Source organism: Scyliorhinus canicula, chromosome 21 (genome assembly GCF_902713615.1).
Source record: "Scyliorhinus canicula chromosome 21, sScyCan1.1, whole genome shotgun sequence".
NCBI lineage: Eukaryota > Metazoa > Chordata > Chondrichthyes > Carcharhiniformes > Scyliorhinidae > Scyliorhinus > Scyliorhinus canicula.
Window position 1 is genome coordinate 17,783,612 of NC_052166.1, and position 25,643 is coordinate 17,809,254.

Consider the following 25,643-nt stretch of genomic DNA (forward strand, 5'->3'; position numbering starts at 1 on the left):
CCTGTCTCCTGGTTGGGTTTATTGCCCCTGTCTCCAGGTTGGGTTTATTGCCCCTCTCCCCAGGTTGGGTTTATTGCCTCTCTCCAGGTTGGGTTTATTGCCCCTCTCCCCAGGTTGGGTTTATTGCCTCTCTCCAGGTTGGCTGCATTGCCTCTCAGGTGTGTTTCTCTGCCTCAGGTGAGTTGCTGACGTCTTGCTGCAGGTATGAGGGGCGGGTCCGTCGCCGGGACTCAGGTGTGAGCGGCCGGGACTCCGGCACTCGCTGGGGACATGGAGCTGGAGGCTGCCAGCTGCTGGCTCCCTGCTGCCTGCCTGGGGCTGCTCCTCCTGACCCTCTGCCTCATGCGCCTCCTGGCCGCCCCCCTGCTGATCCTCCGAGCCCCCCACCAGGTCGGCTACATCCCCGAGCCCGGCACCAGCAAGCGACAGGCGGCCAATGAAGTCAGGAGGAGGCGCAAGAAAGGGGAGCTGCCACCGGTCTATCCGAATGGATGGTACCGGCTGCTGGATTCGCAACAACTCCTCCCTGGACAGGTGAAGAACATCACCATCTTCGGTAAGGAGGGAACCTGGGAACGGGGAGTGAGACAGGTGCTTATGACAGGTGTGGGGATGTGTTGTGGGAATCGCTTAAGTGTTGGCACAGGTAAGATTTATAGGTGAGGGGTGTGTGGGCACTGGGGCAGGGTTTATGGAATGAGGGTGTGTGGGCACTGGGGCAGTGTGTATCGTGTGAGAGGGGGTGTGTGGGCACTGGGGCAGGGTTTATGAAATGAAGGTGTGTGGGCACTTGGGCAGTGTGTATGGGGTGAGAGAGGGGTGTGTGGGCACTGGGGCAGTTTGTATGGGCTGAGAGAGGGGTGTGTGGGCACTGGGGCAGTGTGTATGGGGTGAGAGAGGGGTGTGTGGGCACTGGGGCAGTGTGTATGGGCTGAGAGAGGAGTGTGTGGGCACTAGGGCAGGGTTTATGAAATGAGGGTGTGTGGGCACTGGGGCAGTGTGTACGGGATGAGAGAGGGGCGTGTGGGCACTGGGGCAGTGTGTATCGTGTGAGAGAGGGGTGTGTGGGCACTGGGGCAGGGTTTATGAAATGAGGGTGTGTGGGCACTGGGGCAGTGTGTATGGGGTGAGAGAGGGGCGTGTGGGCACTGGGGCAGGGTTTATGAAATGAGGGTGTGTGGGCACTGGGGCAGGGTTTATGAAATGAGGGTGTGTGGGCACTGGGGCAGTGTGTACGGGGTGAGAGAGGGGCGTGTGGGCACTGGGGCAGTGTGTATCGTGTGAGAGAGGGGTGTGTGGGCACTGGGGCAGTGTGTATCGTGTGAGAGAGGGGTGTGTGGGCACTGGGGCAGGGTTTATGAAATGAGGGTGTGTGGGCACTGGGGCAGTGTGTATGGGGTGAGAGAGGGGCGTGTGGGCACTGGGGCAGGGTTTATGAAATGAGGGTGTGTGGGCACTGGGGCAGGGTTTATGAAATGAGGGTGTGTGGGCACTGGGGCAGTGTGTATGGGGTGAGAGAGGGGTGTGTGGACACTGGGGCAGGGTTTATGAAATGAGGGTGTGTGGGCACTGGGGCAGTGTGTATGGGGTGAGAGAGGGGTGTGTGGGCACTGGGGCAGTGTGTATCGTGTGAGAGAGGGGGGTGTGGGCACTGGGGCAGGGTTTATGAAATGAGGGTGTGTGGGCACTGGGGCAGTGTGTATGGGATGAGAGAGGGGTGTGTGGGCACTGGGGCAGTGTGTATCGTGTGAGAGAGGGGGGTGTGGGCACTGGGGCAGGGTTTATGAAATGAGGGTGTGTGGGCACTGGGGCAGTGTGTATGGGGTGAGAGAGGGGTGTGTGGGCACTGGGCCAGTGTGTATCGTGTGAGAGAGGGGGTGTGTGGGCACTGGGGCAGGGTTTCTGAGATATGCAGGTGCTGGGGCATTTGTTAACAATCAGTTTCACTGGGAAATGTAATCTGTGAGGTTTATTATATTAAGGGGTGGTAGCTGTAACCACAGTGATCAGAATCTGATACAGAACCATGGTGGCTGGGATTACTGGTGAATAATAAGGTTGTGTTGTGGACTGTATATCCATAATTACGGTGTACAGTTTCAACAGGCAAGGCCAAGTGGTGTCAATTGTTAATCTAAGTGAGTAGCAGAGATTTGGGATTTCACAAACTGGCATTTGCAATGTCTGAGGCGTCTGTAATGGTATTCACTGAGATTGAGCATGAAGCTGCCTCAGAGTGACACCATCCTCTTGCTGCACCTGGACCAAGAATTTCTCCCAATGTTTGTGATGGGCCCCAGACGCTCTGAAACTGCAGCAACAGATTTACTGGGCTAGATCACACTGCAGCATAGTGGTAATCAGGAGCCATCAGCTAATCTTGCGTTTGTGGGTCCAGGACACATGAATCTCCCATCTCTTCGTCTCTTTATCATCATTTTGACATGTTGTTGAATTGTCTCTTTTCTGAGTCCTGGAAGTGAGCATCACTTTGGTTGTTTTAAGTTGGGGCAGCAGGGTAGCATGGTGGTTAGCATAAATGCTTCACAGCTCCAGGGTCCCAGGTTCGATTCCCGGCTGGGTCACTGTCTGTGTGGAGTCTGCACGTCCTCCCCCTGTGTGCGTGGGTTTCCTCCGGGTGCTCCGGTTTCCTCCCACAGTCCAAAGATGTGTGGGTTAGGTGGATTGGCCATGCTAAATTGCCCGTAGTGTCCTAATAAAAGTAAGGTTAAGGGGGGGGTTGTTGGGTTACAGGTATAGGGTGGATACGTGGGTTTGAGTAGGGTGATCATGGCTCGGCACAACATTGAGGGCCGAAGGGCCTGTTCTGTGCTGTACTGTTCTATGTTCTATAAGTTTGATCTTTGCAGATATCGGAATAAACCATTAGACAGAATCTCGCACTGTACAGAATAATGCTTCATTTTCAGCTGACAAATGACCGCATCTATGTCAGTTGGGACTTGTGCAGACATTGGGTTGGGGTTTGGGATTGCTTGGGGGGGGGGGGGGGTGTATAAGATGGTCTAGTTTTGCAACACCCAGGGGCTGTGCTGCAGGGGTCTAGTCTTTTAGGGTTTGCCAGGACCGGGTTTAGGATCAAACAGGTTGAAAGGGTTTGGGATTGCCAACATTTACTGAGCTGCAAAAGATCTGCCGAAAACAGGAATTAGCTTTCATTCGGACATACAAAATAGGAGCAGAAGTAGGCCATTCGGCCCCTCGAGCCTGATCCATCATAGCAAGATCATGGCCAATCTGTTTGTTCCTCAAATTCCACATTCCCATCTACTCCCGATAAACTTTTGGGTGTATAAGGCGGTCACAGGTGCAGTATTTGGGAGGTCCCACATATACACCTTGGACTGGGACCAGGCGAGCCGATGCCAGGGCCACGGGCTTTGCCCGCATAACAGGCATGCCCCAGGTGCAGGGGGGATACATGTCCCTCACTGTCCAGCTCATCTGTGCCCATTCATCACCAGGTTTGTGCCCGTTTCCCAGGGAGCGGCCATGATAATTACATCTAGCAACGCTGGCAGACCTCAGCTGTCTTTGAGGGGGGCGCAGCGGTTGGAGCGATGGCTGCTCAAGGAGAAAGGGTCTCAGGAGGTGGCCAATGAGCTGGAGGAGTGCCAGCAGCAATGTGTCTTTACTGCGTGGTAGGTGTGGCTGGGGGGAGAGACACAGTCTGCGATTCTCACACTGAGTTGACGCGGGGGTTTGCGGAGCGTGACGCCATGACGATGGGGTGGAGGGTCTGTGAGGGCGAACAAAGTGATGTTTAATACAAGAGCGATATTACAATGTGACTTGCCCTGACTGGTGCCTCGCTTCATTCATGCCCACTAGGGGCCTACACATTCTTAACTTCCTCACCCTCTCACTACGTCTAGGTGTATTCCCAGGATTCACAGCTGAGGTTGAGGCTGCCTGCTGACTTCCACGCCCTGCTGCCTGAGATGGCCTTGGTGGGCATCCCCTGGGGGGGGGGTCTGGACCTTGAGTGTCCCGGCCTGCTTTCAGACTACTTGGGTGTCGCAGTGTTTCCCTCCTCGGTGTGCAGGGCTGGAGGTGTGTCACTCACTGGGACAAGGGTGTCAGATGTGCTGGACGTGCCAGCGTTCTCTGGGTGGAGAGCCCCAGGCTAAGCTCTTGCCAATCCTCTTTCCTTCAGGTGCCAGGGGGGTTCCTGGGATAGAGGGGCAGCTGGAGTAAGACCTGGAAACCCCACCGTCCTCTGGTGCTGACATTCATGGATTCCCACCAGTCCCTTCACCATGTAGTTGAAGCCATGCTGGAGCTGTTGGGGAGGGTTTAAACTAATGTGGCAGGGGGATGGGAACCGATGCAGGAGGTCGGAAGGTAGTAAAACAGGGACAGAAACAAAAGGCAGTAGGGGAAAAGTGTAAGGCAGAGAAGACATAGTCAAAAATCAAAAAGAGCGACAGTACAAGGTACAGTGACTGATGGGAGCTCAGTGAATAGGCCAGTAATACTAAAAGGAATAAAACAGGAAGTAAAAACATAAATGGAAAGTGACGCGGCAGATTGTTACATGAAGATATAGGTTCAACGACAAGGAAAATTAGGAGAAAAGTTAAGAGGAAATATAACTTCGGAGAGGTTACTGATCGAGGTGTGAAGATTCAAAACAGAGGTATAAAAGCCAACATAAGTGTACTTTACCTGAATGCTCGTAGTATTCGGAATAAAGTAAATGAGTTGATGGCGCAAATCATCATGAATGACTATGGTTTAGTGGCCATTACTGAAACATGGTTAAAGGATGGTCACGACTGGGAGTTAAATATCCGAGGGTATCAAACTATTCAGACAGAGTGGATGGTAAGGGAGGTGGTGTAGCTCTGTTATTTAAGGATGACATCCGGGCAATAGTAAGGGATGACATCAGTGCTATGGGGGATAAGGTTGAATCCATTTGGGTGGAAATAAGGAATAGTAAGGCGAAAAAGTCACTGATAGGAGTAGTCTATAGGCCACCAAATAGTAACATTATGGTGGGGCAGGCAATAAACTAAGAAATAACTGATGCAGGTAAAAATGGTACAGGAGTTATCATGGGGGATTTTAATCTACAAGTCGATTGGTTTAACCAGGTTGGTCAAGGCAGCCTTGAGGAGGAGTTTATAGAATGTATCCGCAATAGTTTCCTAGAACAGTATGTAATGGAACCTACAAGGGAACAAGCGGTCCTAGATCTAGTCCTGTGTAATGAGACAGGATTGATTAATGATCTCATAGTTAGGGATCCTCTCGGAAGGAGCGATCACAATACGGTGGAATTTAAAATACAGATGGAGGGTGAGAAGGTAAAATCAAACACTAGTGTTTTGTGCTTAAACAAAGGAGATTACAAGGGGATGAGAGAAGAACTAGCTAAGGTAGACTGGGAGCAAAGACTTTATGGTGAAACAGTTGAAGAACAGTGGAGAACCTTCCAAGCGATTTTTCACAGTGCTCAGCAAAGGTATATACCAACAAAAAGGAAGGACGGTAGAAAGAGGGATAATCGACCGTGGATATCTAAGGAAATAAGGGAGAGTATCAAATTGAAGGAAAAAGCATACAAAGTGGCAAAGATTAGTGGGAGACTAGAGGACTGGGAAACCTTTAGGGGGCAAAAGAAAGCTGCTAAAAAAGCTATAAAGAAGAGTAAGATAGATTCTGAGAGATGACTTGCTCAGAATATAAAAACAGATAGTAAAAGTTTCTACAAATATATAAAACAAAAAAGAGTGGCTAAGGTAAATATTGGTCTTTTAGAGGATGAGAAGGGAGTTTTAATAATGGGAGATGAGGAAATGGCTGAGGAACTGAACAGGTTTTTTTGGGTTGGTTTTCACAGTGGAAGACACAAATAACATGCCAGCGACTGATAGAAATGAGGCTATGACAGGTGAGGACTTGAGACGATTGTTATCACTAAGGAGGTAGTGATGGGCAAGCTAATGGGGCTAAAGGTAGACAAGTCTCCTGGCCCTGATGGAATGCATCCCAGAGTGCTAAAAGAGATGGCTAGGGAAATTGCAGATGCACTAGTGATAATTTACCAAAATTCACTAGACTCTGGGGTGGTCCCGACGAATTGGAAATGAGCAAATGTGACACCACTGTTTAAAAAAGGAGGTAGGCAGAAAGCGGTAAATTATAGGCCAGTGAGCTTAACTTCGGTAGTAGGGAAGATGCTGGAATCTATCATCAAGGAAGAAATAGCGAGGCATCTGGATGGAAATTGTCCTATTGGGCCTAAGCAGCAGGTGTTCATAAAGGGCAGGTCGTGCCTAACTAGTTTAGTGGAAGTTTTTGAGGACATTACCAGTGCGGTAGATAACAGGGAGCCAATGGACGTGGTATATCTGGATTTCCAGAAAGCCTTTGACAAGGTGCCACACAAAAGGCTGCTGCATAAGATAAAGATGCATGGCATTATGGGTAAAGTAGTAGCATGGATAGAGGATTGGTTAATTAATAGAAAGCAAAGAGTGGGGATTAATGGGTGTTTCTCTGGTTGGCGATCAGTAGCTAGTGGTGTCCCTCAGGGATCAGTGTTGGGCCACAATTGTTCACAATTTACACAGATGATTTGGAGTTGGGGACCAAGGGCAATGTGTCCAAATTTACAGACGACACTAAGATGAGTGGTAAAGCAAAAAGTGCAGAGGATACTGGAAGTCTGCCGAGGGATTTGGGAAAGTTAAGTGAATGGGCTAGGGTCTGGCAGATGGAATACAATGTTGACAAATGTGAGGTTATTCATTTTGGTAGGAATAACAGCAAAAGGGATTATTATTTAAATGGCAAAATATTAAAACATGCTGCTGTGCAGAGAGACCTGGGTGCTAGTGCATGAGTCGCAAAAAGTTGGTTTACAGGTGCAACAGGTGATTAAGAAAGCAAATGGAATTTTGCCCTTCATTGCTCGAGGGATGGAGTTTAAGACTAGGGAGGTTATGCTGCAATTGTATAAGGTGTTAGTGAGGCCACACCTGGAGTATTGTGTTCAGTTTTGGTCTCCTTACCTGAGAAAGGACGTACTGGCACTGGAGGGTATGCAGAGGAGATTCACTAGGTTAATCCCAGATCTGAAGGGGTTGGATTATGAGGAGAGGTTGAGTAGACTGGGACTGTACTCGTTGGAATTTAGAAGGATGAGGGGGGATCTTAATGAAACATATAAAATTATGAAGGGAATAGATAGGATAGACGTGGGCAGGTTGTTTCCACTGGTGGGTGAAATAAGAAATAGCTTGTTGGATTTTTCAATAAGAGCTCATAGATATCATAGAATTTACAGTGCAGAAGGAGGCCATTCAGCCCATCGAGTCTACACCGGCTCTTGGAAAGAGCACCCTACCCGAGGTCAACACCTCCACCCTATCCCCATTACCCAGTAACCCCACCCAACACTAAGGGCAATTTTGGACACTAAGGGCAATTTATCATGGCCACTCCACCTTACCTGCACATCTTTGGACTGTGGGAGAAAACCGGAGCACCCGGATGAAACCCATGCAGACACGGGGAGGATGTGCAGACTCCGCACAGACAGTGACCCAAGCCGGAATCGAATCTGGGACCCTGGAGCTGTGAAGCAATTGTGCTATCCACAATGCTACCATGCTGCCCCTAGGCAGAACTAGGGGGCATAGCCTCAAAATAAGGGGAAGTAGATTTAGGACTGAGCTTAGGAGGAACTTCTTCACCCAAAGGGTTGTGAATCTATGGAAGTCCTTGCCCAGTGAAGCAGTTGAGGCTCCTTCATTAAATGTTTTAAGATAAAGATAGATAGTTTTTTGAAGAATAAAGGGATTAAGGATTATGGTGTTCAGGCCGGAAAGTGGAGCTGAGTCCATAAAAGATCAGCCATGATCTCATTGAATGGCAGAGCAGGCTCGAGGGGCCAGATGGCCTACTCCTGCTCCTAGTTCTTATGTTCTTATGAATCATGGAGCTCATGCCCTCAGTCATGGAGTCCCCCACCATGGAGAGCACGTCCTGTGCCAGGGTCTCCATTGCTGATGCCACCCTTAGTGTTGGCCTCGTTACATAGGAGTGAGCACACCACCTCCTCAGACAGAAGTTAATGGGACTCCTCCAGTCGGCCTTGCAGGCTGAGGAAATAATCTGTCATCCCTTCCTGATGCCCACGACTCTGCCTTTGCAGCTCCAGCAGCTCTGGGATGACTGGACCCAGGGTCACATCGACGACCTGGAGCCCAACAGAGTCCTGGGCTCCGGCATCCCTCCGACTGCCGGTTTCCTGGGATGTCCCTGCCTCCACTTGCTCTGGATCATCAGCTTATGAAGTGCTGACTAGTGAGTGACCCAGAAGCCTGGTCTACTGGTTAATTCCACCGAGGTGTGAGTATTTGCACTGGTGGAGGGTGTGGGTGACAGCCAGGACACTTCTTCCATGCTAGTCTCTGCAATGTCTCCCTCGGTGCTGATCTGGTCTGTAATACCCAGAGAGCACAAGGATGGTCAGGGCTGATCGACTGATTGATGAAGAGGCTTAATATTCAATGAATTTTCCCACTGACGGCATCGTCAGGGTTCTCACCCGATTTATCACCGAAAAGGCTCTTGGAAAAATATGGTATGGTTCCATCCTCCTTTGGAATGTTTTCTGTATCTTTAATTTTGAAGACAGAAGCAAAATATTTCTTCATTTCATCTGCTATTCCTTATTATCTACTATGCACACTCTGGAGAACCAACACTCACTTCATTTAATCTTTTCCTGTTTAAATACTCTCACTATCGATTTTTACATTTCCATCTATCTTCCTCTCATACTCTAATCTTTTTCCTGATTAACCCTTTGTCATTCTCTATTGTTATTTATATTCTGACCAATCGTTGTCTTACCACTCATCTTTGTGCAGTTTGATGCTTTACTTAACTTCTTTAGTTAACCATGGATTCTGGCTCCTCCCCTTCGAAATTTTCTTTTAGGCAGGAAAATATTATTCTGAAATATTTCCTTAAATGTCTGCCAGTGGTTCTCTAATGATCCAAACCCGAGGTAGTATCCCAATTAATTGAGATGAGTTTTAATGCCCACGAGACCATCCTTATTTAAGTTTGAAATACTTGTCTTTCACCCACTCTTTACCCTTTTCAGACTGGATATAAAATTCAGTCAAACTGTCGTCGCTGCTACCTCAGGCTGCCTTTACTCTGAAGTCATTAATTAATCCTGTCACATCACACAGCCCCAAATAAAATAGAACATGTTCTCTGGTTCCAGAAGGTGCTGCGTCAAGAAGCTACGTCAAAAGCATTTTAACGTTCTTGCGTGCATTAATCAGAAATAACATTTCCTATCTATCAAGGGTTGGAGGAGCAGAGGAGTTTATATATGCATATTATAGAATCGTAGAATCACATACAGGGGGTGTTTAGCATACAGGGGCTGTTTAGCACACTGGGCTAAATCGCTGGCTTTTAAAGCAGACCAAGGCAGGCCAGCAGCACGGTTCGATTCCAGTAACAGCCTCCCCGAACAGGCACCGGAATGTGGCGACTAGGGGCTTTTCACAGTAACTTAATTGAAGCCTACTCGTGACAATAAGCGATTTTCATTTCATTTCATTTCAGTGCAGAAGGAGGCCATTTGACACATAGAGTCTGCACTGACCCTCTGAAAGAGCACCCTAGCTAGGGTCAGGCCCCCATGCTATCTCCGCAGCCCCATAAACCCCATCTAACTTACACATCCTGGACACGCTAAGGGGCAATTTAGCATGGCCAATCCACCTAACCTGCACTTCTTTGGATTTTGGGAGGAAACCCACTCGGGCACGGGGAGAAAGTGCAAACTCCTCACTGTCACCCAAGGCCAGAATTGAACCAGGGTCCCTGGCGCTGTGAGGCAGCAGTGCTAACCACTGTGCTGCCCCAATATGTCATTGAAGGTGGCAGGACAGGTTGAGAGAGTGGTTAATAAAGCATATAGGATCCTAGGCTTTAACAGGGGCATAGAGTCCAAGTGCAGGGAGGTTATGTTGAACTTGTATAAGACACAGGTTTGGTTTCAGCTGGAGCTTTGCGTCCAATTCTGGGAGTCACACTTGGGGAGACTTGTGGTGGCACTGGAGAAGGTGCGGAAAGGATTCACCAGACTGGTTCCCCAGGAATGAGTACGTGTTGGCGGCAGATTCAACTGAGGTCCTCAAACAGATTCGGCATTCCGACCATTATGTGAAAGATGATGGGGAGATGACGGGAGAATGCCACCACTCATTCAGAGAGCCGGTACAATGCAATGGGCCGAATGGCATTAACGATCCACACGAGCCTCCTCCCACCCTCCTTCACTCACTCCATCATTATATCTTTCTATCCTTTTCTCCCTTGTGTATTTTTGAATTAATTCAAGAAGTGTAGCAGATTGTGTAAAAGGTAAATAACGTACCAAATTTCAAACTCCGAGTAGTCAGAAGCATTAGTCTGCTTGAATTGTGACACACTCCTTGTTTACATGGTGGGGGCGTGGTATGTTTAAAGGATAGGCTTACAGACCACAAAGGTGCAAACAAACAAGAGTTTTATTGGAAATGTGTTTGCACTGTAGGCTGTTGAGATAGACTCATCATTGGTCAGTCAAACGGCCAATGACGTCATCAGCATGTCATGTGATCAGAGTCTTAAAATGACCTTGTTCCAACTAAGAACAAAAATGAATGCCTCCACCTTTTACATCAGAAGTTCCAGCAATGAATCACAGTATAGCATTCTCAATCAAAATTTAACAAAATGTACAATTAACAAACGCAACAGTTAGACGATTCGGAGGACATTGATTTCTACGTGCTTGTCAGTGAACCTTGGGCGTCGGCTTTATCCTGTTGACTACGACCTCTGGTGAGTTTGGACATCATGCGGAGTTGTCTAAACCAGAGACAACATTGTTTTTGCAGGTTTACGCACTGTTGAAGTGTCCTCAACAGAGGTTCTGCTTTCCACAATTGTTTCTGGTATTGTCAGGTTCTCCGGAATGTCGAGGTCTTCACTTGTCACAGTTTGTTGCGGACTCTCGGTTTACTCTGTCTCTGGCAAACTTGTTCTGGTTCCTGAAAGTTAATCAGCATGTCTTCTCCACATGACATAATTCCAGGTTTGAACGGTGTCGGAGGCCGGCACTGTCTGTGCCAAGGCGGTGCCAAGTATCCACTTCTCATTGGTGATGTCGTTCCTTGCCAATGCTTACTGACCTTTAGCCCTTACGGTGTTTAGCCCTCACAACGTTCTCACGTCACCAAACCTGACTTTGCTTTTTCCTCTCAACTATCCTGGTATACTTAGGGACCTGCTACTTAGGGACGCGTTCGTTACAGGCATAGAGTCGGCCTACATCCGCCAATGACTCTTAGAAGGGGCTACCCTCGACCTTGCGGCAACCAAGAAACTAGCGCTCGCGCTCACAGTCGCCTCACGCAATATACAGGTGTATGACCCCGACCACGCGGCCCGCCCACTCATTCACTCCACCGTTTTCCCACTGATGGCCGAGGCTCACAGGCCTTCAACCATATCAAGGCCGACATTGCCAAGGCCACGATGCACGTGGTCGACGAGACCCACCCCTTCCAGGTCGAGAGCGATGCATCAGACGTCGCTATGGCCGCCACCCTCAAACAGGCAGGCAGGCCCGTGGCATTCTTTACCGCACCCTCCATGCCTCTGAAATTCGGGACTCCTCTGTCGAAAAGGAGGCCCAAGCCATCGTAGAAGCTGTGCGGCATTGGAGGCTTTACCTTGCTGGCAGGAAATTCACTCTCCTCACTGACCAACGGTCGGTTGCCTTCATGTTCAATAACACACAGCGGGGCAAGATCAAAAATGATAAAATCTTGAGGTGAAAGATCGAGCTCGCCCCCTACAATTACTAGATTTTGTATCGTCCCGGTAAGCTCAACGAGCCCCCCGATGCCCTATCCCGAGATACATGTGCCAGCACACAAGTGGACCGACTCCACACCCTGCCGAACGATCTCTGTCACCCAGGGGTAACCCGCTTTTATCACTTCATAAAGGCCCTACTCTATCGGGGAAGTCAGGGCTATCACCAGAGACTGCCAGGTCTGCGCGGAGTGTAAACCGCACTTCTACCGGCCAGACCGTGCGCGCCTGGTGAAGGCCTCCCGCCCTTTGAACGCCTCAGCACGGACTTCAAAGGGCTCCTCCCCTCCACCGACCGCAACGCGTATTTTCTCAATGTGGTCGACGAGTACTCAAGATTCCCCTTTGCCATCCCATGCCCTGACGTGACGTCTGTCATCAAAGCCCTCAACGCCATCTTTGCTCTGTTCAGTTCCCCCGCTTACGTCCACAGTGACCGGGGATCCTCATTTATGAGTGATGAGCTGCGCCAGTACCTGCTCAACAGGGCATCACCTCGAGCAGGACGACCAGCTACAACCTCCGGGGAAACGGGCAGGTGGAGCGGGAGAATGGGACGGTCTGGAGGGCCGTCCAGCTGGCCCTACGGTCCAGAAATCTCCCGGGCTCCTGCTGGCAGGAGGTCCTCCCCGACGCCCTTCACTCCATTCGGTCGCTCCTTTGCACTGTGACTAACGAAACTCCCCATAAACGTGTCTTTGCCTTCCCTAGGAAGTCCACCTCCGGGGTTTCTCTCCCAACATGGCTGGCAGCTCCAGGAGCCGTTCTCCTCCGCAAGCACGTGCGGCTCCACAAGGCGGTCCCGTTGGTTGAGAGGGTACAGCTACTCCACGCAAACCTGCAGTACGCCTACGTAACGTACCCCGACGGCCGCCAAGACACAGTCTCCCTTAGGGATCTGGCACCAGCTGGATCCCCACACACCCACCTCTCTGCCCCGGCACCAGCCTCCCTTCCCCCGGCGCACCACACCTCAGCCCCCGCTCCAGGATGATCCGCCCTCCCCTTGGCCCCACCCGTGGATGAAGATGAGGTCGACACGCTCCCGGAGTCCCAGACGAATAAACCAATGCCTGAATCAACACCACAACTTCGTCGCCCGCAACGACGGATCAAGGCCTCTTTCTTAACATTTAAACAACCTGTATTTTTAAAAAACAACCTGTATGTAAATAGTCCTCCACCACCCCCCCCCCCCCCCCCCCCCCCCCCGCTGGGCTCTTTTTTTAACAGGGGGTGAATGTGGTAGTCACCACTGTTGTATTGTGTATACTGCATACAAGAGTATTACGGTAATGCCCCTGTACTACAGGTACGGGGGTAGATCCCTGCCTGCTGGCTCCGCCCAGTAGACAGAGTATAAATGTGTGGGCTCACCGAGCTGCAGCCATTTCGGCAGCAGCTGTAGGAGGCTCCACATCTCTGACTAATAAAGCCTCGATTACTCTCTACTCTCGTCTCGTCGTAATTGATAGTGCATCACCTTCCGTACGATTAATGAGCCCAATAGTGATCAAAGTTGATTTACCTTTTGAGGTGATGGTGCCTCAGTTATGGCTTTTAATTTTGAAGTTTGTGCAGTCCCTTTGCCTCTATGACGAGTCTCAGGTATTCAAAAGAAGATTTGAAGATTTCACATTTATCCTTCTGTACTCTTCGCCCGTAATCTTCTAAGTCTCTGGAATGCGGCATCTAAATTTTGGAGGCGCCCTTCTTTCTTTCTCTCCAGTAGAAGATGACACCTTAGAAGGTGTCATCTTCTAGTCCGCTGAGAATTTGATCCATGGTACGTTGGAATAACGCAGGTGGAGACATGATGCCAAATGGAAGTCTTTTCTATCTGAACAACCCTTTGTGTCTCACTCATCACACCTGCTCCCACAGCAGTGTTTACCTTGGGTCCCGTTAGTGCGACAGTCTGCCCTGTAGTAGTCTCCATTTTTGTTCCCTTTTTCCTCCTTATGAATTGCCACCAGTCCCATGGGTTTTCCTTGCAACTTCCAACATACTGAACAAATGTGTCCCACCTTGTTACAATGGGAACACCTAGCCTTGCAAGTCTCCCTTCACCCTGGGTACCTTCTTTCCTGTTTTGGGGAGGAGATCGGGGAGTAATCCCAACTATCCATTCGTTACCGTGGCTACCTGCCTTGCTTTCACTCTCCCACTTCTTATCCTAAGATTATGTGGCTGATGGAACAGATGTTTAAAGTATGGATTAGCTCATAATTGTCAGCTATAACTGCTGCCTGCCTATCAGTTTTCACCCTCTGGATTTCAGCATTATCGAAGCTAGATCATTCTTAAATTCCTCAAGAGAATGACTTCTCTCAGACCCTCATAGGCAGTTTCAACTCCCAATGATTGTACCCACCTGTTCAAATTGTGCTGCTTAACCCTTTCAAATTCGGCATAAATCACTCCTGGCTGTCTCCTTAAATTATGAAACCTTTGCCTATGTGCTTTGGGAACCAATGTACCCAGACAGCCTTTTTCACCTTAGACACCTGCGCTGATAGGGAAGCATGAACTTTCTGTGCCTGCCCCCTCAATTTACTTTGCATGGGCAAAGCCTACTTTTCCCTTGGCCACTTGATTTGAGTTGTTATTTTCTCAAAAGCTCTGTAAAACGATTCAGCCCACCGACTCATCGAATTTTGGGAGGGCCTGTATAAATTTAATAAATTTAAACCTATTGTCACTGGGTTCTGTTGTAGGATTCAGTTCACCTCCGATTTCCAGTGCCTTAATCTGGAAAGTCTCTCTCTTTTCCTATTTCCTCCCTTTCTTTCCCTTTTTCCTCTCTCTCTAATTCCAATGTCCCGATTTCCATCTCCATTTTGCTTCATCTCCATTTCTTTTGCTATTCTTTTTAATTCCTTCACATGCTCAAACTGCAACTGAACTCTCTCCGGCTCAATTTCCCCTTGGGAAAGTGTCCTTGATGCTGCACTACTTTGTGGGCTCGCCTGAGCTTTTAACATCTCTTTCAAATTTAGAAGCTGATCAATCACATCAGCTATTTCCACCTTCCTAGCTCCAGCTGTACCTCTATTTCGAGCTCCCCTGCCAAGTCCATTAGCTTGTCTTTCAGAAGCTTCTTTAAATAAACCAGAGATAAGTCTGCCACCTGAAGAAAACCCTGAGCAGCTTCCAGAGCCATCATGTTAAATCACGACAAACCTGGGCCGGGATTCTCCCCTACCCGGCGGGGCGGGCGGGTGGATTTCTCCGCACCTTTAGGGGCCCTAACCTTGAGGGGCTAGGCCTGCGCCGGAGTGGCTGCGCCCCGCCGGCCGGCGGGAAAGGCTTTTGGCGCCACGCCAGCCGGGGCCGAAGGGACTTGCCGGCCGACGGAAGTCCACGCATGTGCCGGAGCGTCAGCGGCTGCTGGCGTCATCCCCGTGCATGCGCAGGGGAGGGGGTCACTTCCGCGTCCGCCATCGTGAAGGCTATGGCCCACGCGGAAGGAAAAGTGTAAATTAAACAGACACCTGGGGCAGGATTCTCTGACCCCCCGTCGAGTTGGAGAATCGCCGGGGCGTGAATCCCACGGCACGGGCCTGCCCGCCGATCGGTGGGCCCCGATCGCGGGCCAGGCCACTGTGGGGGCACCCCCCGGGGCCAGATCGTTCCGCGGCCCCCCCCAGGACCCTGGAGCCCGTTCGCGCCGCCTGGAGCCGCCGGTAAGGTAGGTGGTTTGATTCCCGACAACGGGACCACCATGACAGCAGCGGGACTTTGGCCCATCGCGGGCAAAGAATCGCCGGGGGGGAGCCCCCGCCGAATCTCTGGTGCCGGAGAGTTTGGGAGATGGCAGGGGCGGGATTCACTCCCCGGCGATTCTCCGACTCGGCAGGGGGTCAGAGAATCCCGCCCCAGGTGTCTGTTTAATTTACACTGTAACCCAAACATCGGCGTCTACCATTCCAATGATACCGGACCTGAGCCCCACAATTATGTTACAACACCCTGAGCTAGTGTGCAGTCAATTCTAGCCTCACTCGTCCTAGAGTCACAACACACATGAATTAACCAATAATTCTTAGAAAAATACCCGAAGGAGCAGCATGGTGGTGCAGTGGGTGAGCCCTGCTGCCTAATGGCGCCGAGGTCCCAGGTTCGATCCCAGCTCCGGGTCACTGTCCGTGTGGAGTTTGCACATTCTCCTCGTGTTTGCCTGGGTTTCGCCCCCACAACGTAAAGATGTACTGGGTAGGTGGATTGGCCACGCTAAATTGCCCATTAACTGGAAAAAATTAATTGGGTATTCTAAATTTATATTTAAAAAAAAGAAAAATACCTGAAATCTTTGGCCCTTGGCTGCCCAATAATTACAGTCACCAGTCAAGAACTATCATGAGATATGCAGCAAATACAACTAGTTAACTATTATCTAATTCCTCATTCCCCACTTTAACTTGCCCTCACCCTCTACCCAAACACACAAGACAGACAAACAGAGAGGGGAAGAAAGGGGTAAAAGAAAATAAGTAAAAGAAAAAAAGAGGCTGTTTCAGGTGTGTGTTTCCAGTACCCTGCTCCTCTTCAAACCTTGCTTTGAGTTCAAGGTTTTTACTGTAGCTTCTTTCAGTTCCTCTATAGTTTTAGAAATACAGCACTCATTGATTTTCTGGAGAGAACGAGGGTGAGGCCTGCAGCCTGTAATGATTTTGATGTAGATTCATTCATCTGGGTTCTCTGCAACATCAGGAATACAGCACTCAGTCATTCTGAACAGTGATTGCTTAAACAGGCCCTTGCCTTTCTGTATCCAAGACTCTGAGAACCATCCCACTGGGACAAGATCAAATTACCACCTCCCACCAGGCAGAATATAGCCTTTTGGCCATTTCATCAGCTCACAGCCAATCAATGAAACTGAATCCCATCACATCTCTTTCCAGTGCCGACAAGTTTAAAACTCCTGTTCAAACGAGCAGAGTTCATTCTCCTGTACCTTGTGAAGTCTTCATTATCTCTGCTGCTTAACTTAGACACATGTCCATTAATCACCCATGGACAAAAATGATAACGCCATAATTAAAGAAAAGGGAAATAAGAAAATAAACACGAAGGACCCTTATAGTATAACAATGACTCTCCTTAAACCATGAATAACAGTGTTATACATTGGTAAATATTGCCTGTATCTCTACACAAGCATCTCTCACTAATCAGTCACCAAGGATATAAAAACATCAATCAACACTCGCCTTCTGTTTTATTAATTACCAATTAAGAATATCATATGCATTCTCTGCCTGAACATGAGCATTGAGATCATAGGCTGAATCGTAGTTGGTGCTTTGAGCCATTTAAAAGATTTCTAACCTTCGGTTTTCCAATTGGCCCAATTCATTTGGCCTATCGCCTCTGATCAAGGTAACTAAGTGCGTTGTGAATAAGTGACGGAGAGAGGCCAGGAGGGAATGAGGGATAGCTACTGACCCATCCATCTGTGTGAGTCTCTTAAGCACCTGAGGTTACTACTGCTGTATATTACAGTAAGATGTCTTACAACACCAGGTTAAAGTCCACCTGAGGAAGGAGCAGTGCTCTGAAAGCTCGTGTTTGCAACAAACCGGTTGTACTTTAACCTGGTGTTGTAAGACTTCTTACTGTGCTCATCTCCACATCATGGCTGTATATTACAGCTGTATTAACAGACAGCTGTTGTATATTACAGCTGTATAATCAAACTTCTGTTGTATATTACAGCTGTATGAACAGACAGCTGTTGTATATTACAGCTGGATAAACAGACAGCTGTTGTATATTACAGCTGTATAAACAGACAGCTGTTGTATATTACAGCTGTAAAACAGACAGCTGTTGTATATTACAGCTGTATAAACAGACAGCTGTTGTATATTACAGCTGTATTAACTGACAGCTGTTGTATATTACAGCTGTATTAACAGACAGCTGTTGTATATTACAGCTGTATAATCAAACTTCTGTTGTATATTACAGCTGTATGAACAGACAGCTGTTGTATATTACAGCTGGATAAACAGACAGCTGTTGTATATTACAGCTGTATAAACAGACAGCTGTTGTATATTACAGCTGTATAATCAAACTTCTGTTGTATATTACAGCTGTATGAACAGACAGCTGTTGTATATTACAGCTGGATAAACAGACAGCTGTTGTATATTACAGCTGTATAATCAGACAGCTGTTGTATATTACAGCTGTATAAACAGACAGCTGTTGTATATTACAGCTGTATGAACAGACAGCTGTTGTATATTACAGCTGTATAAACAGACAGCTGTTGTATATTACAGCTGTATAAACAGACAGCTGTTGTATATTACAGCTGTATAAGCAGACAGCTGTTGTATATTACAGCTGTATTAACAGACAGCTGTTGTATATTACAGCTGGATAAACAGATAGCTGTTGTATATTACAGCTGTATTAACAGACAGCTGTTGTATATTACAGCTGTATAAACAGACAGCTGTTGTATATTACAGCTGTATAAACAGACAGCTGTTGTATATTACAGCTGGATAAACAGACAGCTGTTGTATATTACAGCTGGATAAACAGACTAATGTTGTATATTACAGCTGGATAAACAGACAGCTGTTGTATATTACAGCTGTATAATCAGACAGCTGTTGTATATTACAGCTGTATAAACAGACAGCTGTTGTATATTACAGCTGTATAAACAGACAGCTGTTGTATATTACAGCTGTATAAACAGACAGCTGTTGTATATTACAGCTGGATAAACAGACAGCTGTTGTATATTACAGCTGGATAAACAGACAGCTGTTGTATATTACAGCTGTATAAACAGACAGCTGTTGTATATGACAGCTGGATAAACAGACAGCTGTTGTATATTACAGCTGGATAAACAGACAGCTGTTGTATATGACAGCTGGATAAACAGACAGCTGTTGTATATTACAGCTGGATAAACAGACAGCTGTTGTATATTACAGCTGGATAAACAGACAGCTGTTGTATATGACAGCTGGATAAACAGACAGCTGTTGTATATTACAGCTGGATAAACAGACAGCTGTTGTATATGAGAGCTGTATAATCAGATTGCTGCTGTATATTATAGCTGTATGATCTGACTGCTGCTGTGTATAACTGTTGTATATGAGAGCTGTATAATCAGACTGCTGCTGTATATTATAGCTGTATGATCTGACTGCTGCTGTGTATAACTGTTGTATATGAGAGCTGTATAATCAGACTGCTGCTGTAAATTATAGCTGTACAATCAGACTACTGTTGTATATGAGAGCTGTATAATCAGACTGCTGCTGTATATTATAGCTGTACAATCAGACTGCTGCTGTATATTATAGCTGTACAATCAGACTACTGTTGTATATGAGAGCTGTATAATCAGACTGCTGCTGTATATTATAGCTGTATGATCTGACTGCTGCTGTGTATAACTGTTGTATATGAGAGCTGTATAATCAGATTGCTGCTGTATATTATAGCTGTATGATCTGACTGCTGCTGTGTATAACTGTTGTATATGACAGCTGTATAATCAGACTACTGGTGTAGCTTGCGCATGGCGACAACCTGCAGTGGTCGCGCGGTAAAACAAGGTGCCAAACGTGCGCGGACCCCACTTGCCAGATGGTGCCCCCTGACCAGCAGCACGGCTCCTGCCTGACTCTGGAGGCGGTGGACATAGTCCGCAGTGGCCATACCGGGTTCCCACACAGCTGAGATCACACACCAACCGCACGGTCGGGAACTCGGCCCATTGGCGGAGGGCCTTCAGGTGATGGGCTGAGGCCGTACCAATGGCGTGCGCCACGTGATGCGATGATGCCGTACCGGAGGAGGCAGAGAATACGAAACCTGCGTCAAACAGGCGCCACCCCTGATTTCGGCGTCAAAAGTGATTCTCCGTCCGATCACTGATGAAATTGGCGTTGGGGAACGGAGAATCCCACCTGAGGCCTCTGCCCGGAGTTCAGGAATTTCTTGTCTCCGATGGTTGTTGGTCTCTGGAATTCTCTATTCCCTGGGATTTGTGAAAACTGAGTCACTGAATAAATATTATTTATTTCAATAGAACCGTAAAATCATAAAATTCCTACAGCTCAGAAGGAGGCCGTTCGGCCCATCGAGTTGGCACCGACCCTCTGAAAGAGGGCCCTACCTTGGTCCACGTCTTTCGCCATAACCCTACCTTAACCTTCACACCTTTGAACACACAGGGGCAATTTAGAATGGCCAATCCACCTATGCTGCACAGGGACCCGGGTTCGATTCCTGGCTTGGGTCAATAGATTTGCAGAGTCTGTTCTTCCTATGTCTGCGTGGGTTTCCTCCGGGTGCTCCAGTTTCCTCCCACAAGTCCTGAAAGACGTGCTGTCAGTTAGTTTGGACATTCTCCTTTAGTGACAGCCACTGAACTCACCTCTGCCCCCTGATTCTCCTGGAGCTCTGGCCTCCCACTGGTGTCTTCCACCGTGAAGACTGATGCACAGTAACTTCATTGCAGTGTTAATGTAAGCCTACTTGTGACAATAAATGATTACTGTAATTATTATTACATTAACGCTGCAATGAAGTTACCGTGGAAAACCCCTAGTCGCCACATTCCGGCGCCTGTTCTGTAACACAGAGGGAGAATTTAGCATGTCAATGAGGTTGAGGGGAAATTTGTTGGAGTTACTCAAGACTGTGACCACTTGAATAACGTAGCTGATGGTACATAAACTGGGAGAACACAGATTCAAGGGCGAATTAAAGAGATGCAGGGGGAGGGGTGGAGTGTTAGGAAGAACGTTTTTACACAGCGAGGGGGAATGACCTGGAGCAGTGCCTATGGGGGTGGTGAATGTGGAAACAATCAGTGATTTAAAAACAAAATTGGATGGGTAGCTGAAGGAAATTATTTAAGTTTGAGATATGGAAACTCAAAATTCACTTTAAACTATCCCTTTACTCTTTGTAAACTTTGTTAACTTTGTATGTTGTGAAGGTATGAGAGATTCTGTGAATTTATAAACTTGCAGGAATAAATTAGTCAATTCAAATTGTACAATGATTTTCATACAATTAAAGTCGTGGCTATGATTTGCCCCAATCATAGATAAACGAAATCTCAAATAAATCTCGGCCTAAATCGTTCTAGGCCCCTGACCTCAGTTTAGCTACAATTTAAAATAAATCTATTTACCAGCTTTATACAAAAATTCACTGGTCGGATGATGGACATTTCTGGCAGAAACTGCATTTATTGGCCCAGAGAACGTGGCGGTAAGCTCCCTGTTTGAACATCAACGAGTGGCTTTTTTAGGCGTTCCTGAGTTGCTGCAGGTTTGGCATCTCAAGTAGGCCAGACCGGGTAATGATGGCAGATTTCCTTCCCTAAAGGTTATTAGTGAAGCAGATGAGTTTTACAACAATCTGGTAGTTTCGTAATCACCATTAATCATAGAATTTACAGTGCAGAAGGAAGCCATTCGGCCCATCGGGTTTGCAGCCCTTGGAAAGAACATCCTACGCCTCCACCCTATCCCCATAACCCCACCTAACCTTTTGGCCCCAAAGGGCAATTTAGCATTGCCAATCCACATAATCTGGCAGAGGGCAGCGTGGTAGTACAGTGGTTAGCACAGTTGCTTCACAGCTCCAGGATCCCCTGTTCGATTCATGGCTTTGGCCATTGTCTGTGCGGAGTCTCCCCGTGTGTGCGTGGGTTTCCTCCGGGTGCTCCGGTTGCCTCCCACAGTCCAAAGATGTGCAGGTTAGTGTGGATTGGCCATGATAAATTGCCCTTAGTGTCCAGAAAGGTTAGCTGGGGTTACTGGGTTACGGGGATAGGATGGGAGCATGGGCTTAAGTGGGGTGCTCTTTCCCAGAGCCGGTGCAGACTCGATGGGCTGAATGGCCTCCTTCTGCACTGCACATTCTATGATTCTATGAATCTGCACATCTTTGGACTGTGGGAGGAAACCGGAGCACCCAGAAGAATCCCACGCAGACACCAGGAGAAAGTGCAAACTTCACATAGACAGTCACTCGAGGCCGGAATTGAACCCTGGAGCTGTGAGGTTCAGTGATAACCACTGTGCCGCCATGCTGTTAGGTTATCACTGGAGGTTATTATCTTGACCTCTGGATTAATCTAACAGTCACATAACCATATGTCCCCCATCAGGCCCCGACAGTTTAAGAAACCAACTGTTTTCTGTCGTCTTCCCAATTGTGTCTCAGTTAAAGTGCAACATACTTTCCCTATCTCTAACATTGTTATATTAAATGATAATACTACAGGCATAAAGTCAGAGTCTAGGAATTCTGTGGTGAGTAACTTGCCTCCTGACTCCCCAAAGCCTGTCTAACATTCAGGCACCAGTCAGGAGTGTGATGGAATACTCCCCACTTGCCTGGAGATGTGCTGTTCCAACAAAACTCAGGAAGCCCGACACCATCCAGGACATAGCAGCCCATTTGATGCCACCCCATGACCCATCTTCAACATTCACTCCCTCCACCGGTCGCACAGTGGCAGCCGTGTGTACCATCTACAAGATGTACTGCAGCAACCCACCAAGGTTCCTTTGACAACACCTTCCAAACCCACCAGCTGTACCACCCGGAACAGTGTTGTACCTGCAACACTTGTGACCAGGTCACCATATTAACCACATGTTACACAATATATGGGTCAATTTTGTAATAATCTCCCAGAGCTGAACTGAGATTAAGGGACATGGATCAAGGTGAACATTGCAGCCCTGTCAAAGATTATATTTCAAAAGGTAATGATTATGCAGTGTCCAGTGCAGTGTAGCAACTCAAAGATTTCAGCATGCTTTCATTGCCTTGACCAGAGAGAATCACGGAATCCCGACAGTTCAGAAGGAGGCCATACGGCCCATCGAGTCTGCACTGACCCTCTGAAAGAGGACCCTACCTGGGCTCAATCCCCCACCCTATTCGCGTAACCCCACCCAGAGCATGGCCAATCCACCTAACCCGCACATCTTTGGGCTGTGGGAGGAAACCGGAGCACCCGGAGGAAACCCACGCAGACACGGGGAAAATGTGCAGACTGAGAGTCACCTGATCAGAATTGAACCCCCTCACAGTGGTGCTGTGAGGCAGTAGTGCTAACCACTGATCGGAGCCAGGCTGTGGTTTGTCTTATTTTGGAATATTTTTCCTGAGGATTTTATAATCTGCAGCCACATGACAAGCTTCGGACAGAGTCTGGGTCCAGATTCTCAGTCAAATGGGCTGCTGCTGTCTCACCTGAGTATTGATACGTCGCCCCGTCTATGGTCAATACGCCACATGTAGGGCAGCATGGTGGCACAATGGTTAGCATTGCTGCCTACGGCGCTGAGGACCTGGGTTCGAATCCCGGCCCTGGGTCACTGTCCGTGTGGAGTTTACACATTCTCCCCGAGTCTGCATGCGCTTCCTCCCGAACAGCACTGTGGGTGTACCTACACCTCGGGGACAGCAGCGGTTCAAGAAGCGGGCTCACCGCTCAAGAAGGGCAATTAGGGATACGCAACAAATGCTGACTGAACCAGCGACATCCACACCGCGTGAGCACTGGTAAAAGTCAATTTTTCACTAATTCAACACCTTGGTTTTACATTGACCCTGTTCAGAAGCTCAGAAAATGGTTTGTGCAGTAGTGCACGATAACCCGGTGTCATTGAACCATCGTTCAGTCAGATCTTTACTTGAGCCTGCGGGGGGTGATTAATGTTTGGGTGTTGTTCTTGTGGATTTTTATTTTCTCTCTCTTTGTTGCGCCTGACTTGACTAAGTAAGGTTTTATTTTGAAGTATGAAACCCGTGCGCTGGTATAAATCCTCCCACACCATTCACTTCATTTCCTGGGTGATTGTGCTGGTTGCTGTGACGATCTGATTGGCCACGCATATGCTAATTGAGGATGTCATTGGTCTTTCCCTTGGCTGGGTTTAGTTCGAGCTTTCGCAGGCATTCATAATCCTCGCAGGATTTATTACATCTTAATTACAGTCTTTGATTGCTTACATTTTTTTCACCGTGGCCTGTCACCTTACACCTCCTTCCAAGAAAATAAAAACACGCAGCTTAAATAAATGCAGGAAGTATCAAATCGCTAATTAAATAAAAGCAAATTATACGGATGCTGGATTCTGAAACCAAAAGGAAAATGCTGGAAAATCTCAGCAGGTCTGGCAGCATCTGTAGGGAGGGAAAAGAGCTAACGTTTCGAGTCTGATGACTCTTTGTCAACGCTGGGAAATCGCTAATTAAGTGGAAATAGGAAAAAGCCTGAGTATGATTGTGACAATCGTTAGGGTCATACGTCTTGTAATTCTATAAGGGTAGATGAGTTACTGGGAGGGAGGTACGATCTTTGATATGAAATGTAGGGTGGCACGGTAGCACAGTGGTTAGCACAGTTGCTTCACCGCTCCATGGTCCCAGGTTCGATTCCCGGCTTGGGTCACTGTCTGTGCGGAGTCTGCACGTTCTCCCCGTGTCTGCGTGGGTTTCCTCCGGGTGCTCCGGTTTCCTCCCACAAGTCCTGAAAGACGTGCTGTTAGGTAATTTGGTCATTCTAAATTCTCCCTCTGTGTACCTGAACAGGCGCCTGGGGGCTTTTCATAGTAAATTAATTGAAGTGTTGATGTAAGCCTACTTGTGACAAGAAAGGTTATTAAAAAAAGCTGACGTTCCAACTGACCCTTCAAGTGCACATAAACATCCCACAGTGTTAGTTTGAAGAACAGGGCAGTGCTCCCCAGAGTCCTGGCCAACATTCATCCCTCAGTCAACATTACTGACATAGATGATCTGACCATCACTACTTTGGTGTTATGGGAAATATCTGTGTGCTAATTAGTTGCTGTGTTTTCTGCCTTACAGCCAGTGAGGCACAGTGATGAGGCGGGCAGCTGAAAGCAGTGTAAAGGATGTCGATAAACTCAGGACTAGTTGTTGCTGTTTGTGGGACTGCGCTGGAACACAGGGAGTTCTGGTTACCTGCTTTACAGTCCTTTATATTTCACAGGCAGGATCAGATTCCACTTAATCAGGGTTTATTATTGAATATATACAAAAAACAAAGAAATAGCTTGTTGGATTTTTCAATAAGAGCTCATAGATATCATAGAATTTACAGTGCAGAAGGAGGCCATTTGGCCATCGAGTCTGCACCGGCTCTTGGAAAGAGCACCCTACCCAAGGTCAACACCTCCACCCTATCCCCATAACCCAGTAACCCCACCCAACCTAAGGGCAATTTTGGACAGTAAGGGCAATTTAGCACAGCCGATCCATTTAACCTGCACATCTTTGGCTGTTTGGCTGTTTAGCACACAGCTAAATCGCTGGCTTTGAAAGCAGACCAAGCAGGCCAGCAGCACGGTTCGATTCCCGTAACAGCCTCCGCGAACAGGTGCCGGAATGTGGCGACTAGGGGCTTTTCACAGTAACTTCATTTGAAGCCTACTCGTGACAATAAGCGATTTTCATTTTTTTTTTTCATTTGGACTGTGGGAGGAAACCGGAGCACCCGGAGGAAACCCACGCACACACGGGGGGGAGTGTGCAGACTCCGCACAGACAGTGACTCAAGCCGGAATCGAACCTGGGACCCTGGAGCTGTGAAGCAATTGTGCTATCCATAATGCTACCGTGCTGCCCCTCTGCTCATGTAAACCTATGATTTGTCAGAGCTATGGTGA

General features: G+C 47.9%; 1 protein-coding gene across 10 annotated transcripts in view; it reads left to right on the forward strand.

Moving 5' to 3' along the window:
• Positions 1 to 229: 229 nt before the first annotated feature.
• The window catches only part of zgc:92275 (uncharacterized protein LOC436885 homolog), a 137,756-nt gene continuing 112,342 nt past the window's right edge, over positions 230 to 25,643 (forward strand). For all 10 annotated transcript variants that reach the window (XM_038782451.1, XM_038782455.1, XM_038782450.1 and 7 more), the window contains exon 1: positions 230 to 556. In XM_038782451.1, coding sequence (XP_038638379.1) covers positions 271 to 556 — 286 coding nt within the window. In that variant the 5' untranslated portion in view covers positions 230 to 270. The remainder of the gene's footprint in view (positions 557 to 25,643) is intronic.